General features: G+C 42.4%; 1 protein-coding gene across 11 annotated transcripts in view; it reads left to right on the top strand.

Annotated features, from left to right (window-relative positions):
- CSGALNACT1 (chondroitin sulfate N-acetylgalactosaminyltransferase 1) overlaps window positions 1–16,630 on the top strand; it is a 54,031-nt gene that overhangs the window by 33,771 nt on the left and 3,630 nt on the right. For 9 of the 11 annotated variants that reach the window (XM_080590423.1, XM_080590420.1, XM_080590419.1 and 6 more), the window contains 6 exons: window positions 7,349–7,565; window positions 8,794–8,895; window positions 9,685–9,863; window positions 10,272–10,366; window positions 12,982–13,063; window positions 13,424–14,850. In XM_080590423.1, the coding sequence (XP_080446549.1) occupies window positions 7,349–7,565; window positions 8,794–8,895; window positions 9,685–9,863; window positions 10,272–10,366; window positions 12,982–13,063; window positions 13,424–13,707 (959 nt within the window). In that variant the 3' untranslated portion in view covers window positions 13,708–14,850. Of the gene's footprint in view, window positions 1–7,348; window positions 7,566–8,793; window positions 8,896–9,684; window positions 9,864–10,271; window positions 10,367–12,981; window positions 13,064–13,423; window positions 14,851–16,630 lie in introns of those variants that run through there. The other 2 variants (XM_080590417.1, XM_080590416.1) reach the window with 2 other exon arrangements.

Raw genomic sequence — 16,630 nt, 5'->3', positions numbered from 1 at the left:
TGCACGTGCCTCAGAAGCCTTTGAGTTCTGCAAGGAGTTAAACAGACACTTGTCTTCACTCGTACATACGATACTGAGGCAGTCAGCGTGGATTTTTAAAGTGCCACTTCTAACAACCAGTTTTTACATCCTGCCTTCTGTCCCTCTGTCTGAAATGCCTACTTGTTTCCAGCCAGGTGCTTTTTCCTAGCCAGAGGCACCAGATGTATTCCGGCAGCTGTGAAGTCTGAGCTCTGAGTTAAAAGGACAGGGATGTGTGCAGCAGAAACGTATAGGACAAGATTTCACAGATCTTGTTTCCAAGGGCTCACGACTGTTTCTTAGCGACTAAGAAAGCTTACATCTTGCCTTGTAATATGGCCGTCCTAGTTTCACTTCACGGGAACTGTTACGTTCCCTGTTTGTTGTTCAGTAATGTTGTCTGTGAGAGAGATTTAATCCACAGCTGAGCTAGCTGAGTTTGACAGAGGAGGAGAAACTTGTCTTCCTGATCCTGAGATGATCTTGCTGCAGACTCGGAGGGCTTGTAGGTAAGACGCCCACCTTTTATGGAATGGCTGCTTTGTGCTGAACACAAGCCCCTGTGCTTATCCCGCATTACTACCGATTTTGCTGTTAATTGTTCTCTTCACCTAGCTTTAATGAACAGAGCAAGATGCATCCTCCATGTGATGACCGAACTCTTGCTGTTGTGCGGTGGCCAGTTCCCGGCTGCTCTGCGTGTTTCTCTGGTGACCGTGGTGTGCAGAGAAGCAGATTCCTGAGGCCGTGCCAGGTCACACCTGCAGGTGGGCAGGTGCCTCCCACAGCCTGGGCACAAGTTGGTCAGACTGGAGGCCCTGCTGAGGCAGGTCCTGGCTCTCTTCTGGTCCCAGCATTTCTTCCATGCCAGCCAAATTCTTCTTGCTCAGAGATGGGACAAGGGCATGGGCGGAGAACTGGCAAGTTCTCCTGCCTGTTAGCAGTTGAGTGCAGCACGGGGCTACTTGCTTCTAGTCTGCTTCCTGCGGCTTGCTCAGTTTACCATTTCAAAATGTTGCCACTGTTTATTATAGGAGCTGTCGTCATACTCTGAGGATCTGAACAAGCACGTATGAGTGTTTGGCACCAGTTGCTTCACAGGGAGAGGCTGAGGAGAAAGGAGGAGACATTTCTTGCTGTATATTGCTCAATATTTCACTGAAGTTACCTTTCTCTTAGAGCCTGCCTTTATGCACACACAACCCAGGGGCTTTGCCTGCTTACCAGTGCTGTCCTTGAGGAACAAGGCAGAAACCGGTGTGCAGGCAGGCGTGTGGAAGGGATGCATGCTGCAGCTCTGCAGTGCTGGCTCTGTGGTTTGTTTTCATGCACTAATTGCCTCGTTGACTTACACATTCAGTAATGAGTGAATTCAGAAGGAGGGAGCCTCACCTGCAACTCGGTGTGAGCTCAAGAAACCTGCCTTGTGTCCTCCCCTGCAAGGCAGGTGCCTCTGTAAATGAAAGGTAACAAATCCTTATTCTTACTCAGCTGTGCAGACTGATTTGTTTGCAAATGTAGGGATCCACGCATTCAATCTGGACACAAAGAGCTGATTTGGCAGAAGATCTCCCTGCAGAGTTGCTTTGGAAGTTTGTCACCTCTTGGCAGTCTTTCCCACATCCTCCATTCTCCAAGAACAGCAAAAACTGCAGATCAAAGCACAAAACAAATCCATTGCGCTGTATATCATGAGGAGAAGAGAGAGGGGTTCCAATTCTGCATTTCACGTATCAGTTGGACTCAAAACTTGCTTTGGAGACAACCCCTGTGTAACAAGTTAGTAACAGGCTGGATTTCGTGGCAGCTTCTGGCTGCTTTGCACCAGTTGAGCAACACAGCAACCATGAGTGGTGTTACCCAGCCAGCAGAGCCAGCTGTTTCCATTTTCTAGAGCTGCCCCGCATAGCTGGAGCTTTCTGGGAGATGTGACCCAGTTCTGCATTGGAAGTAATAACACTTAACCCTCTTTTTGTCATCCAGCTGCTTCAGAAACAACAGCACACGTGAGCTGCGTGCATCCCTTATGTTAAAGATGGGGTTCCTGCTTTTGCCTTCAGGTTGGGCAGGTGGAGGGATGACACAAAAATCAGGTAATCGTGGTCAGGGATGGATTCAAAACCTGAACTGCTGCTGTTGATGTGAGACTTCTTTGTTTCTACCCAGTTCAGCAAGGCCTTTGACACCTGCTTTAGTCCTCTTTGCTCAAGTGTGCTGCTGATCCTGACTATTACTGGCATATCGAATGATGCAAGTAAACCATGTTTGCTTGAGGCTCTTGTGTGGATTTCTTTATTCTTGTGGCTCGCACCTGGTGCCTGCCATCACTTTTTCAGTGCTAGTTCATTGCTAACATGTACCAATAGGCAGAGTGATGGTGTGCTGCAATAAACTTCATTAGGGTCTGTATCTCTTTTTATTTTCTCCATTTTGTACCTTTACTCTTTGCAGAGTATTTCAGTATTCTTCAAATTCTTACATTTAAGGAGAAATATTTTGTCTCTGTGGCTGTGATCCCTAAAAATAAGTGTATCCTCTGCAGTTTATAGATAAAACTACTTGTGTGTGGGAATTAGACTGTGACCTTACTACCATACACCTGAGCTAAACTCCTTCTCAGCAGATCTGCGGTTACGTGAAATTTGGCTAGGCTTCTCAGACAGTTCTCCTTCCAGGAGTAATAGCTGACACATGGTGGAATTTTCCATTTTTTCTCATTCAAAACCAAGAGAACCACACCTTCTCCCTGGAGCCTGAACCACATCCGTCTGGCTGCTGCTCTGTTCCACTTTTCTGTTCACAGAGGCACTTGGGCTGTTCAGCTGCTCTGAGCCTCCCCTCAGCCACCTCGTTCCTCCCACTTCTACACCACGTTCACAGGTTTTCTGCCACAAGGAGTTACTAAGAAACAACATGGAAAAGATCCTAAACAGGCAAAGGATTGTTCTGTTTCCAGTAGAAAGCCAGTTGCTCAGTGGGCAGAATAGCAGGTCTGATCATTAATTTATGTAACTGCAGCAGAGCTGTTATAGATTTGGAAGTCATTCATTTTCTCAAAGACGGAGGTAATAATTTGAAGACTCTGAAAAGCCTGAGCAGTGTTAAAAAAGTGAATGTAATCACTGTCGGAGGATACTCTTTCACGATAGGAACAGTTCCAATAAAAAAACTCTGTGCATTGCTTCAGAAATGCCCTGTCACAGCACTGTCAAATATGCTGCATCATAAGTTTTCTACCTGAAGTGTGTGGCAGGCTAGTGATTGGAATGTTAAATGAGGTCTGAGACAAATGAAGAGGAGTGGCTTCGCCTTCTCAAATTGTTAGGTACTGGGGATGGGCTACCTGAGGCAGTTTCTCCCAGGAAGAAGACAGGGAGAAAGGATGATGCTCTTCCCTGAAGGATATGATGCTGTATCCCTCTCTCTGGAGAGGGAAGACCACTGTAGTATTGAATTATAAAGGGAACAATGAATACTGATAAGTCCTAAAAGTGGTTCCTACGGCATCCAGCAGAGTATCAGCAGTGAGCACCATTCCAGGGACTGTTTCTATTGGCAGCAGAAGACCATGAAACCTACGGTCTGTGGAACTGAGGCTGAAATTGGCATTCACTGAACAGCATTTTGATAAGATTGCATGACTGTGTGCTAGCTGTCACTTCCATATAGGTCTCTGAAGCTTGTTTGCCTGCCATGATGAGTAGAGATTGGGTATTTCCATTTCTTCAGAGTGCCCTGGGAATTGCTGTTCCAAAGACTTTACATTCACTGCTCTTTAGTCAGTCTTTCAGCCCAAGTCTCTTTTTTTGCTCTCACTTGTCCTTTTGCTTCATATTAGGGCTAGTCTCTGCTGACCCAGGGCTTCTGGTCACTTACCTTTTTATATTGGGTTTCCACAGGCTTTTTTTCTTGCCTCTGAAAGGAGCAGTACAAATCCTGAAACACAGCTGCTGTAATGGAAGCAAGAGGTGATTGATTGATTAACCTTCTTTTGCCCATAGTGAACATCTAGCCTTTCCAAGGTACTCTATTTTCAGGAACAACCTTTTCAGGAAAGGGTTTTTTTTTTGTTTTGTTTTCGGAACCTTTTTCTTCCCCTCCTTGTAGTTTATTTCTTAAACTTGAGACAGTTTGCATCTTTGAGTGATGTAAAAATTCCCAATGGCATAAGTGAAGCCGTGCCTTCAGAAATGGAAAAAAATCTTGTGAAAAGCAGGATGTTTTGCTGGGTGAGTCCCCACAGTGACTCAAGACATTCAGGCTCATTTCCAGGGCTTGCTGTCTGACCTTGGGCAAAGCACTTTGTTCCCTGTTTCTAAAAAAGCTGCATAACTTTCTGTCAGTTTAGGTGCTTATCCTGTAAGAAAGGAAAACAAGCGGTGTAAATGTGAACTGAGAATAGCTGTGTTTAATTACATGCATTAAACTCGCATACAGTTCTCTTTAAGATAAAATGTTAGGATTATAAATTCCTGGATTATCACCTTGCACAAAGAAGCCTTGCCTTCACCTAGGTTGCTTCTCTTCAGCTGTACTAGAAATCTTCAGCCAGAACAGAACTGAGGTGTTGGAAGAAGCCCCTGCTGATGTTTGTATAGTACTAGGAGGGGAGCCTTGGGTCGCCACATGCAGTCTGCTTTAAGCTGCCTCTTGTTTATTTGGCAAAGCTCACCTCATTCCTCTAATACAGTATATATCTCTGGGGAAGAGGTGCTTATGGGGTTATTGTTTCTTGGCTGGAATAAGAGAGGATGTAGAAAAGAGTTTTAGATGTTGCCTGGTAGATATTAAGTTGGATAACTTAATTTGGATCTTTGCTGTTATGACAAATATTAATTCACTATGTCAAACGTAAAACATTCCTATCCATTTCTCTCTGGAGAAAATGCAAATTTAATTTATTTTTTTGTTTGTTTGTTTAGCTTAATAGCTTTTAGTCAAAAGGCTATGTTACCCTGCCACAACACAAACTTCCTTGGCAAGACCTGTGTTCAAAAACTGTAAATGAGTGCACCCAGCCATACACTCAGATTGGCAGCAAGCTTTCTGTCAGAATAAGTGAGAGAGCTGAATTGAAAGCCCCAGTTTCCATTCTCTGACCACCAGGAGGAGGAAATGCACAGACTGTTTGGTCAGCATTCAGATGATCTCTAGTGCAGGTTCAAGTTCAGTAACAGATGTAGTTTATGGTCTGTACCTTGGGCAGACTGTATAGAAAAAGCTAGGGGGAATCAAGGGCACAGTTTTACAAGATTGGCAGCAAAATAATGATGGATCTGCTATTTCATTGCATTCGTCTGCTATGCTTGAGGAATGGAGCATTTCTTGAATAAGCTTCTTTTAAAAGAAAAACACAACGGGAATAACAGATAATTTTTCTGCATATAATACTAACCAGCTGAAGTCCTCACTTAAGAATAAACACTTAGACAATGGTAGTGAAGATGGGGCAGTCCGCAGAACTCACGCTAGATAAAACCACACCTCATGAATCTGTTGAATGGTCTGGGCACACCAATGTGAGACCTACAATGCAAGATGAAGAGCTTGTGTCACTTGGCCATTCAGAGGAGACTTTGACCTTGACTGCCACAAGAAATTTTTGCAGAGCCAATGATCTACAGGTCAGATGCACAGGAATGTTATACATCAAGGAATAACTAAGATGAAAGAAAAAAAAAAGCTATTGTTTTGGTTAAGCTGTTCTTCATAACCAGGTGAGAAGGAAAAAAAAAATCAAGCTGAGGCATTTTCTTCCAGGTATGTTTTCCTTGACTCTTGAATTCCTGAAGAGATGGAAAGCAATGCTATTACACTATTCCACTGATGAAGCTGTGAGTATTTTTACTGCAGGTGTAACTACTTAGAGCTAGCATTTCATTTTTCCTTCTTAAACTTAGTGGATCTAAGAAAAAGCTGTATGCACTGCAGGCCCTGAAGTGTCATGTTGATCAGATAAAATCTCTAGCCTCTTTGCCAACTACATTGTGTTTAAAGTATTGAGAGAGGGAGTTAGGAGAATCTTATCAAGCAGAGATAGAGCGCTGACAGCATTAAACTAGGATGCTACTTAGTGTCTTTGCTAACTGTTGTGCATTGTGCAAATTAACTAAAGCAAGAAGCCTTGGGCCCCTTACCAAGGTCAGTCTCTTCATAAGAGTGTGAGCCTATCTTAAGAAACTGGCAGAAACTGGTCCTGCGGATGGACAAGAGCCGAGGAGCAACTGAGTCTGTGCAAAGACAAGAGGTCAACTAGCGTTGACGAGGAGTCAGCAACCTTCATCCCCACGACCCCCGATGACCACCACCAGGAAACACTGTGCAAGCACAGATGGGAGGAGCTTATGGAAATGACTTCTTGGAACTATTTTTAATATGAAGCGGGGATAGGTTATGAATATGTATAGGCACATTGTGAAACTTCATGCATATGTAAGTCTTTGCTGCATATAACCAAGGCAAATTGCCACATCAGGTGCGCACGATTTTGGTGGGACTATCCCCCGTGTTGCCCAGCTCTGAATAAACATACCTACTTTACAATCTTACTGACTATGGAGTCCATTTTCCGCAAGTCAGTATCAGAATAGTATTTCAGTAGGACGTGACCGTTACTTTTACAGTTCATGCCAGCTGTCAGCGTGGGACTAATTTCACCCATGGAATGTGTTAAAAGCTCATTCTATATAGGAAATAAACACATCCAAAAGTACGGACCACCTAGTACAGGAAATCCTGTCCAGAAACATGTCTGTGGACTTCCCTTACCTTAGCACCAGCTCTGATGAAGCAGCTTTGCCACGTCTGGAGTTTCTTTGAGCAGAAGGTGCAGAGCACCTCCCAGAAATGAGGAAATTAATGTGTTGATCAGGAAATTGTTTTTCTGAGAGATGGCTTAGTTGCTCATGCTGCGGAGAGGCAGGTTGCCTTTCGCAATATCTGCATCACCATTACCATGCATGCCGTGTGCTGGGGTGGAGGCTACATGCCTGCAGCGTGCCGTTGGATCAGTCTGAAAGCTAAGGACAGTATGTCTGCTGGGTTATACTGTGTGTGAGCAAATGGTAACCTTCGGGGGTTTGTAACTCAGCCAAGGCTAGGAGCGTGCTCGTCAGAATACCAAATGAGTCCTGCAGCCCAGGCTGTGTTGCTGCCAGAGTGACCGCCTCCTCCAAACGACAGCAAATTGCATACTGATTTAATAGTAAATGTCTCGTGCCTCTGCTGCTTTTTCAGCTCAGGTGTAGCACATTAAGACTGCATCCTTTCCCTCCCATACCCCAGAGCCCGTCTTTAATTCAAAAACTTCTCTTTTGTCTTCACGCAGGGATCTACCGCACAGAAAAAGACAAAGGCACGTTGTATGAGCTGACTTTCAAAGGAGACACGAAACATCAGTTCAAGAAGATTGTTCTATTTCGGCCGTTTGGTCCTGTAATGAAAGTCAAAAATGAAAATCTCAATATGGCTGACACACTTATTAATGTCATTGTGCCCCTGGCCAAGAGAGCTAGCAAATTTCGGCAATTCATGCAGAATTTCAGGTGGGTCTCCGTTCCAGCACTGCCTCTGCTTTATCTTGCTTATCTTACTTGCAAAGTAAGATACAATTTCAGGAATTATCAAGGCCTCCCTCGGTAAAAGTTATGCTACTTTACATAACATCTCACTGTGCCATTAAGAAATCATTTTTGAGATTACAGAGACTGAAAGGCATCTTAATGCACTGTTTAGCAGTAAAAGCAATTGTATTTCAGTCATCAGGGTTTCTGATTTGCATGTACCTGGCTTATGTGTCTAAATCTGGTTTGCTGGGGCACACACTATTATGTGGCACTTGTAAGGATATCGTGCCGTTAGTAGCAGAGGAACACTGCAAGTGGAAAAAAAGGAATTTAGTGCTCCCAGACACTTTGCCAGGCCCTGTTTGAGAAAGAGATTAAGGCAATAAGAGGCAGAAAGGAAATGTATTTGAAATTCATGATAGTTAGTTTTAAACTCCTTTTCTTTTTCAGCATAGATGTGCTGTTTGGAGGGAAAACTTAATTGAGATATAGTTTTACATAGCTGCCCAGAAAAGACTGTCTTAGCAACAGATACTGACTCTTGCAATGGGATTTGTTTTGCTAATTACAGCCATCTATAAATAGGCTCCTTGTCTAAATTAGCCATCTGATAAATGCTTTTTTGGGATGGGAAAAATCACCCTCTGGTCATGCTGATCTCTCTGCTGATGATAGGAGAAATCTTGCTGACTAAACATTGTGCAAGTGAGGCATGATGTCTATTGCTAGGTCAGATTGGTTGTATCCTTAGGCTGTTGGTTTGATCTCCAGTTTTTATTAGATTTTAGGAAATGTTCCTTAACAAAATGCCAAAACTCTGAACTTGGAAATATCTGTTATAAAAACAAGGTTAAGAGGTAGAGGTCATATAGCTTGTTAAAAACCCTCTTCTCGTTCTTTTCATATTCTCTGAAGTGCTACATTCAATGCCTGCCTGATCGTTCTTGTGCCTGAATGGGCTGTTTGAGCATTGTCCTATTATTATAGCAAATGCCACTGAGAGAGTGGATGATAAATGTGCCTCAAATATAGTCCGAGGTCCCTTCTGACAGGCAGTGAGCCCTTTTGTCAGTACAGAGACCCTCGTCAGTGAGTCATGCCCTCAGGAATGCCTTCCAAGATCCACCTTACTCTGCCTTCAGCTGATGCTGGTTGCTGAAGAAAGCTAACTTGCAGGACAAGTCGTAAATCTGTCTCTGTTTTCTAGGGAAATGGGCATTCAGCAGGATGGGAGAATTCACCTCACTGTAGTTTACTTCGGAAAAGAACAAATGAATGAAGTCAAATCTATACTTGAAAATACCTCCAAGTAAGTATCTGAATTGCTGATGTACTGTTCAAACACAGCACTCGTACCATGAATTGGAGGCTAATTAGCTGCCCAAATTTGTAGCTGCACCAAAACGTCCTTGACTGCATTGGAGAAAACATTCTTTTGCTTCTATCAGATAAAAGCAGCATTATCCTGACAGTCCCAGATTTGCAGTTTCATGGTACTGGTCTCTATGGCCACAAAGCAGATTTTACTGAATTTACCTCTGTGCAGCTTTTCTTTCAAACTGGTAACAGTGCTCAGGCGCAAACTTTCTTACTGCTTTTGAAGATGTCTCTTTAACTGTTAGGCCTGAAGTCTGACTCCCAGAGTCAGGTGCAGACAATTTCAGTAGAGCACACGGGACCTAGGAGGTTTTGGCCATCTAACCAAAAGGTCTTGGCTAGATCTTTTGTAGCCCTTAGTTATAATTTCCACGCTGGAAGAAGATCCTTATATAGACACAGTAATATGACCACAGGTATTTTATATCTGCCTGCTGGCAATATTTTTTGTCTGTCTAAGCCTTGTTGGGATTTTTGTGAGATCTGCCCAAGGAAAGTCTCTGACAGGAATACTAGCGTAGTAATAAGGGAGTCAAACTCTGGATGTAGACATAGTGGAAATCTCCTCAAGACTTCAAGAGGTCATCTCTTCCCCTAAACTGCTCTGAAAACCCCGATACTGTAGATTTCTAGGTAAGTTTTTTCATATTGGGTTCCCACCCCCACTCGTATTAAGAGCTGGAAGGAGAATGTAAGTTGCTGACTGTTTTCTTTCTCCTAGATCAGCCAACTTCAAGAACTTCACCTTCATCCAGCTGAATGAAGAATTTTCCAGGGGCAAAGGATTAGACATCGGAGCTCGAGTCTGGAAAGGAAGTAACGTTGTTCTCTTTTTTTGCGACGTGGACATATACTTCACAGCTGAATTCCTGAACTCTTGTAGATTGAACACACAGCCAGGTACTGCTGCTCATTAAGTACAGAGCCTTTCAGCAGGTTTTTAGCTATTGCATAACAGCCTCACCAGAGTATTCTAACATTTGAATTGGTAATGAAGCTGCTGTAAATCATTCTTGAAACTTAGAGAACTAATTAAGACACATATAAAAATTCCATTGCTTCTTGGCTTTTGAAAGGTTACAACACCCCTGCACCCACTGTGAGTGAATTCCTTGCCTTCAGTATCTCTGCTTTCTGGAACCGGATCCTTGTGTTGATTTTATCCTCTCATTCTCATGCAAAGAACATAGGCTCGGTTGAAAATTTGTATCACTATGTCTGGTTTTGGTCCAGCATGGAAAGCATCCTGGAGGAGCATGAATTGTGTTTTATGCAGCTTTTTAAAAAATAACTTACTGTCATTTCCAGGAAAGAAAGTGTTTTATCCTGTTCTCTTCAGCCAGTATAACCCCAGTATAATTTATGGCCACCAGGATTCCATCCCATCTTTAGAACAGCAGCTAGTAAGTATATGTTCTTCCGAATGCCTGTTTTTATTTGGACAAAGCTTTCATTTTTTAAAAAGTGCGTGTGCTATTGGGTAGCATTTCCCTATTCTTTGTGCACAGTGAGGTGCACAAGACATGTACCATGTAGACAAAATTAACTGTAACAGTCACCTCATTGTGAGTTCTGCAGTTGTTTCCTAGGGAAATATATCGGTACCAATTATTTTAACCCTTGTTGGAGATTTTATACATAGAACCTGAGAATTTAAACTCTGCTTCTCTGTCAGAAGGGATTTTCTAATTAACAAACAACTCCTCCATGGCATGCTTTTTTTTTTTTTTTAGGATGAAAGTCCCTGATGTTGCTTTCATTTCCTCTTTGCACTGAATATTTCCTTTCCTTGCATGATCAAAAGCTGGTGCTTGCCAGGCACTGCATCAGTCAGGGCTCGTCGTGTCCCAGACTGGACACTGTCACTGTAGTCAAGAGTTTGGGGCTGTTGAGAGCCCAGCAGCAGTCACAACTGAAAAAAAAAGTCACTAGGGGGCTGAGTCCAATCTTCTGGCATTGCTACAGCCACCTCATGCAATCCATCTAGAAAAATGAAGTATGAGTTTGAAAACTAGACCCCAAATATTTTTAAAGGTTTGATGTTTTTTGGGGAGGAGGGGGGCTACTGCTCATTGTGTTACACAACAGGTAGCCAGACAATCTTTTCTTTCTTCTAAAATATAGCACGCTCTAGACTACTGATGTAGGGAAAAAGTTGTTAAAGATCGAGACTGTGTAGCACCCAGGGATTAAAAAATACTTTCTCATTCATGTAATTGTTTTTAAGCCATCACACTTAAATTTTTTTTTTGTGTTACTGCAGTGTCTGGAAAATTCTTTTCATTGGTTTTGTCTCAGAGGGAAACCTGTTCTGGCAATACCATAGAATTTGCATTAGCTCCTCTGTCTGATGAGGTCCCATCAGAGGTCCTCAGGCCTGCAAGTACTGTGCTCAGAAAGGAAATACTGCTTAGCTCACAAACTAGCATACATTCCACAAACTGCGTTGTCAGGACTGTGCAAATATTTATAGCTAATATTTGAATCTTAAAATGTGATGCTTATTTCAGGAAGGCTTCTTGATTTCAAGAAGTACTGCCAATCTCATTTTTATGTAGATTTTAATATTTTCAGTCCATATTAGTTGCTGGGCATGAGGCCAGGTCCCTGCCATTAAGACAAGACAGTTAGATCTCTATCCCAGTATTTGGGCTGCTGAGAAAAAAAAATCCTTCAGAAATGTTTGAAAGAAATTGATTTGTGAAGCAGCCACTTGCACTAATGGGAAATAATAATGCTAATGCAAAAGAGTAGCTTGCTGTAAGGGCATCGTTACGGAGATTCCTTGTCATGGTGCAGACCTGACAGATACAATCTTGTTTCCTTCTAATTGGCTTCTGCAGTAGCTTGGATTTTTCGAGGAGAGAAGAAATGAGAAAAGAAAAAGAGCGACAGGAGCAGTAAAATAAAAATAATGATAATTAAAAAAATGATTGCTAAAATGACAAGGAACAAAAAGAGAGAGGCATGAATGAGAAACCAAGAGAGACTGTTTTGGAAGAGGATTTTTTGGTAAAGGAAATGCTTGGATTTGTAAATCCAGAAATGGAAATCCTGCCTCATCACCTCCTCTAACATTATTGCAAGTGAAGCCAAAATTTTCAAAAATAGCTGCTTAAGGGTAGGTTTGTAATCACCCCTTCAAGAGCATGAAGTATAGCTGACATCTTTAAGGGATTTAAATACCTGTCCAGTCTCTTGATATTCTTGGATGTCTCACCATATGGGATTAGGTCACTCACACACATGAACTATGACCGTGGTGATGTATATGTTTATATTTGCTTTTGAAAATGATATGTGTGGCCTCTCATGGCTCTGATTTTCTTTCTATAATACACTTTATTTTCACAGTGCACCTCGACAATGTAGACCACGCATTCATTCTGACAAAGGCTTTTATAGGTTATATATTCACCACCTAATGTTTTTGGACTCCAGTTTTAGCTGGATTACAACAGTTCTGTAATGAAAATTATTCTTACCACTTTCCAAATTTTTGTCAAAGTTAAGGTAATCAAAAACTTGTCATTTTTGCAGTCAGATTAGAACATCTGTGTTCTTCCAGAGCTCTTGCAGTCCGCAATCCAGATGTCACCATCTGCTCTACTGCAGTCTGGCTTCCTGACTTACCAATATGTTTCTTATATCAGATTTGAATCGTGAAAAAAATTAATGATTTTGGAGGATGATTTACCTCCAAAGAAGCAAACTTCAGAGAGCGGTGGGATATTTGTCCACTTGGGCTACAAAAGCAGCAGTGGAGTGAAACCTGATCATTCTTAATCAGGGGGGTTTATCCATGACAGCTAATGACATGGCTGTTTTTCCTGGCAAAAACATGCTATGAAATATCTACAAAAGCTGGTAGATGTTTTAGGATCAACAAAAACATTACATGATGTATAATAAATGGGCAGTTGCTCCTATTTCTGACCATGTTCAGTGACTTGTTTCTCTGCTGTTCATGCTGAAAGCATTTCCGCTCCCATATAAACATTACTTTTCTCCCATGCAGATTATTAAAAAAGAAACAGGATTTTGGAGAGACTTCGGTTTTGGGATGACTTGCCAGTACCGATCTGATTTTATCAACATAGGTAAGAAAAATATACTCAAATACATCTGCTGTTTTACTGAAGCTTAGAAAATTGTGATCAGCTTCGCTTTCCCAGGCCAGTGTGGCTGTGTCTCTGCTTTGCAGCAGTGATCTGGCTAGATGCTCAGACTGCTCCCAGGTGCCATAGAGATTACCAAAATCTAAGCACTTTTTTAGTACAAATAAATCAGTTTTGGCTGGTGGCTAAAGATTGGAGGTTGAGGAATTTGAACGCTTTGTTGTTGGCTGTTTTAAAGGGCTGACTGGAACTAGAGAACAGCTGTAGTGCAATGAAAAGCATCACGTTGGGTAGTGGAAGGTATGCATTTGTAGTTGTTATTCTGGGTTTTCTTTGTGTCAGGTGGCTTTGACCTGGATATTAAAGGCTGGGGTGGTGAAGATGTGCACCTGTACCGCAAATACCTTCACAGCAACCTCATTGTGATCAGAACGCCCGTCAGGGGGCTCTTCCATCTCTGGCACGAAAAGCGATGTGTGGACGAGCTGGCCCCAGAGCAGTACAAAATGTGCATGCAGTCCAAGGCCATGAACGAGGCTTCTCACGGCCAGCTGGGGATGCTTGTATTCAGGCAAGAGATTGAAACTCACCTGCACAGACAGAAACTGAGCAGTAAGAAGACATGAAGCCAGAAAGGTGGGCAAAAAGCCTCTGAATGGATTTTTTTATTTTTTATTTTTTGTGAAAGGAGTTGCTAACTAGAAAAGATGTAATAAGACTGAAAGCCGATGGGGATTCTAGCAGCCTGGCAGCAAAGCAGATGAGGGAAGTTCTTGTCCTCACTAATTCTGGCTTTTCTTAATAGGGCTTTTAAGTTCTCCATTAGCCTGACTGTCCAGCACTTGCTCCTGGGGGAGACTTGAACGCTTGATGAGATTTGAGGTCATGGAGACAATGAACATTACGTGAATGCCAGTGTGCTACAATAACAAATGGATGTGCTTTTCTGTGGAAATGTTTGTAAGATGTGTGCGGTTGTTTAAAGGATTGACCCTTTGGTGAACTGATAAAAACGAGTCATTTTCTACATGTCTAAAAAGGGCTGCTGTCAAAAAGTATGATTTTCTTTCTGAAAAGAAAACCTGATTGTTAACGATGGTTAAGCTGGAGTGACCAAAAATCTTTTACCCTTACGGGGCTGGGATGGGGGTACAGCAGCAGTTCACTTGCAGTTGATTCAGAGACAAGAAATCTCAGTGCTTTCTAAAATTCAGAAAGACAAAGCCTTGCCAGTCAAGTGTGATGTTTCAAAAATGCTGCAGGTTAGCATTGATTCTATTTTGTGGACAGGGAACGAAAAACAACGAGCCATGTCTGTACCACGTGAATCAGATGGTGTATTCCTGCGTTACAGTGCTATAAGTATCTCAAGATTCATTTTTAAATGGAGTTGGTTTTGATTGAGAATTATGTTGTTATACTTGCGGTTTTCTAATTCTAACCTTACTGGGAAATAGTACAGCCTTCCAACGCTGGGAAAATGCTCTGCAGATCTGTTTTTCCTGTGAATGGGAGCTGGGTTCAGATAAGTGAAGTGATGTTACTACAGAACCTGTGTGCTGGACGAAGCTTTATGCTGAAGAAAAGGAAACGTGTTTCAACTTGCAGTACTGATTTAACAGGAGACTTTAAACTCTGAATGCCAGATACCAAAATTAATGAACATTTTCTGCCTTTATACCAAAGTTTTCCTTCTAAACCAAATCTAGAATCTTGCCCACGGCATAGCAAAGTTTTTTGTAATTAAGAAAATAAATTTTTATGGTGGATTATTGGACCCTGCAAATTATTTTATGGTAATTATTGGTGCATCCTAAAAATTAGTTGTGTTAATAGATGTTTTTTTCAGTTGTCTAAAACTGTTGAAGGCATGAGTTATTGCTGTTGTAAAGCACTTTCTTTTAACGCTGACTGCTGTTTCTCATTTTAATCTTTACTAGCCAACAAAAAATGTACGGTTTTGGCAATCCCATTTGCTTACCTAATTGCTGTTTCTCCCAGTGGTCTCTGTTTTATAGCTTCAGATTAATTCAGGGCGGTCTGAAACTAGGTTCTAATGTGTTCTTTGGCTTGTAAAAGCTGAGGGAGAAGGATACAAGATAACAATGAGCAATGAATAAAATGCCGCTTGTCCTGCTGCTGAGCCGTAGGAAGAGTGCTTGTGAACCTCTCTAGAAAGCATTGTGTGCAGAACCTGCAAACAGAGACCGTGCCACTGTTAGTACTTCTTCCCTTGACGTATGTTTACATGTCTTTGCCTTTTGTTAGATGCAAGTGATCTTCATTGCACTTCTCTTGCAAAACACCAAGCATGTCCCAAAGCAGTGCAAAAATAGACGAGGATCCGATGGAAAGAGAATTTTGTATGTTTAAAAACAGCCCTCAATGCATCACTTACCACAAAAAAACTTCAGCAATAACTCAAGCAGGTCCTCCAAAGAACATTTTGGTCTCCAGCATGTATGATGAATTGTTTACAAATGAATCTGTATTGATGGAGAAACCTTACAAATATGACTGTACTGGGAGGAGCCTGGTGTGGCTTGTTGAATGCATATGAGAGCTGTGACAACGGAGTTGTTGCAAGGTGACAGCTGTTCCTACACTCCCATTTAACCTGGATTTGAAACTGGATGATGCATATGGTAGAAGTTTCATCATTGTAACTTGCCTTGAGCTTGGCCTTTCCTGTTTCCCATGACGTTTTCCATTATCTTCCCTTAAGAAGAAGACCCCAAGACCTGAGCAGTGTAGTGTAACTGTAGTAGGCCCCACTTGCAGAGCAGGGCTGGACCAGGTGATCTCCGTAAGTCCCTTCAAACCTCTGTTAGTCTCTAATTCGAAGCACCGGGCACCAGTAAGTTCAACACATCACTGCCCTGGACACCTCATCGAGCCCCTGTCAAAGTTTTACATCTTATGTTTCTAAGAGGTCTGTTGTGATTTTCTTGCGTGTCCTTTCCCACAGAGATGCCAGGAGTTAGACTGTCTGAGCAGTTCCTGTCCTTTGGCTGCAGAACCCAGTTTGGCAGGAGGCGGGATTGAGTCAATGATGGAGAGAACCAGCCCCCAGTCATTGGCCACCCCGGTGAGAAGTGCAGGAGAATCTAATCCCAGCAGAAGGCTGGTAGGGCTTGCTTAAAGGTGGAGACTGCACTGACGTGGGAAGGTGAAAAAAAACAGGAGAAAGGGAGGAAGTTATTGTTATCTACACCTCTATGAGAAGTGTAGGAGCTGTGATGGATCTTTCAGGCCATTTAGATGAAATAGAGCATCCAACAGAACTGTTGTTTTTGCCAAGCAGCTCTCTACCTTCCTTGTCCTAGAAACAGACAGCTTGTGATCCTTCCCAGAATGGCAGCTTTGAGTGAATGTGAGCTGGGGAGGGAACACAGGTCACCCTGCATAGTCAGAGAGGCCATGCAGGGGGCTCTGTGCTCTACTTTTGAAGACTGTGCATGCTCTGGCTATAGGCGCGGAGGTGTTGGGCAAAACAAATTGCCACGTACTTCCAGGTGTCATGATTGTTCCTGCAAACAGCCTTCAAAT

Source organism: Anser brachyrhynchus, assembly GCF_964034855.1.
Source record: "Anser brachyrhynchus genome assembly, chromosome: 4".
NCBI lineage: Eukaryota > Metazoa > Chordata > Aves > Anseriformes > Anatidae > Anser > Anser brachyrhynchus.
Note: the sequence above shows the minus strand (reverse complement) of the source record. Positions and strands in the feature narration are given on the sequence as shown.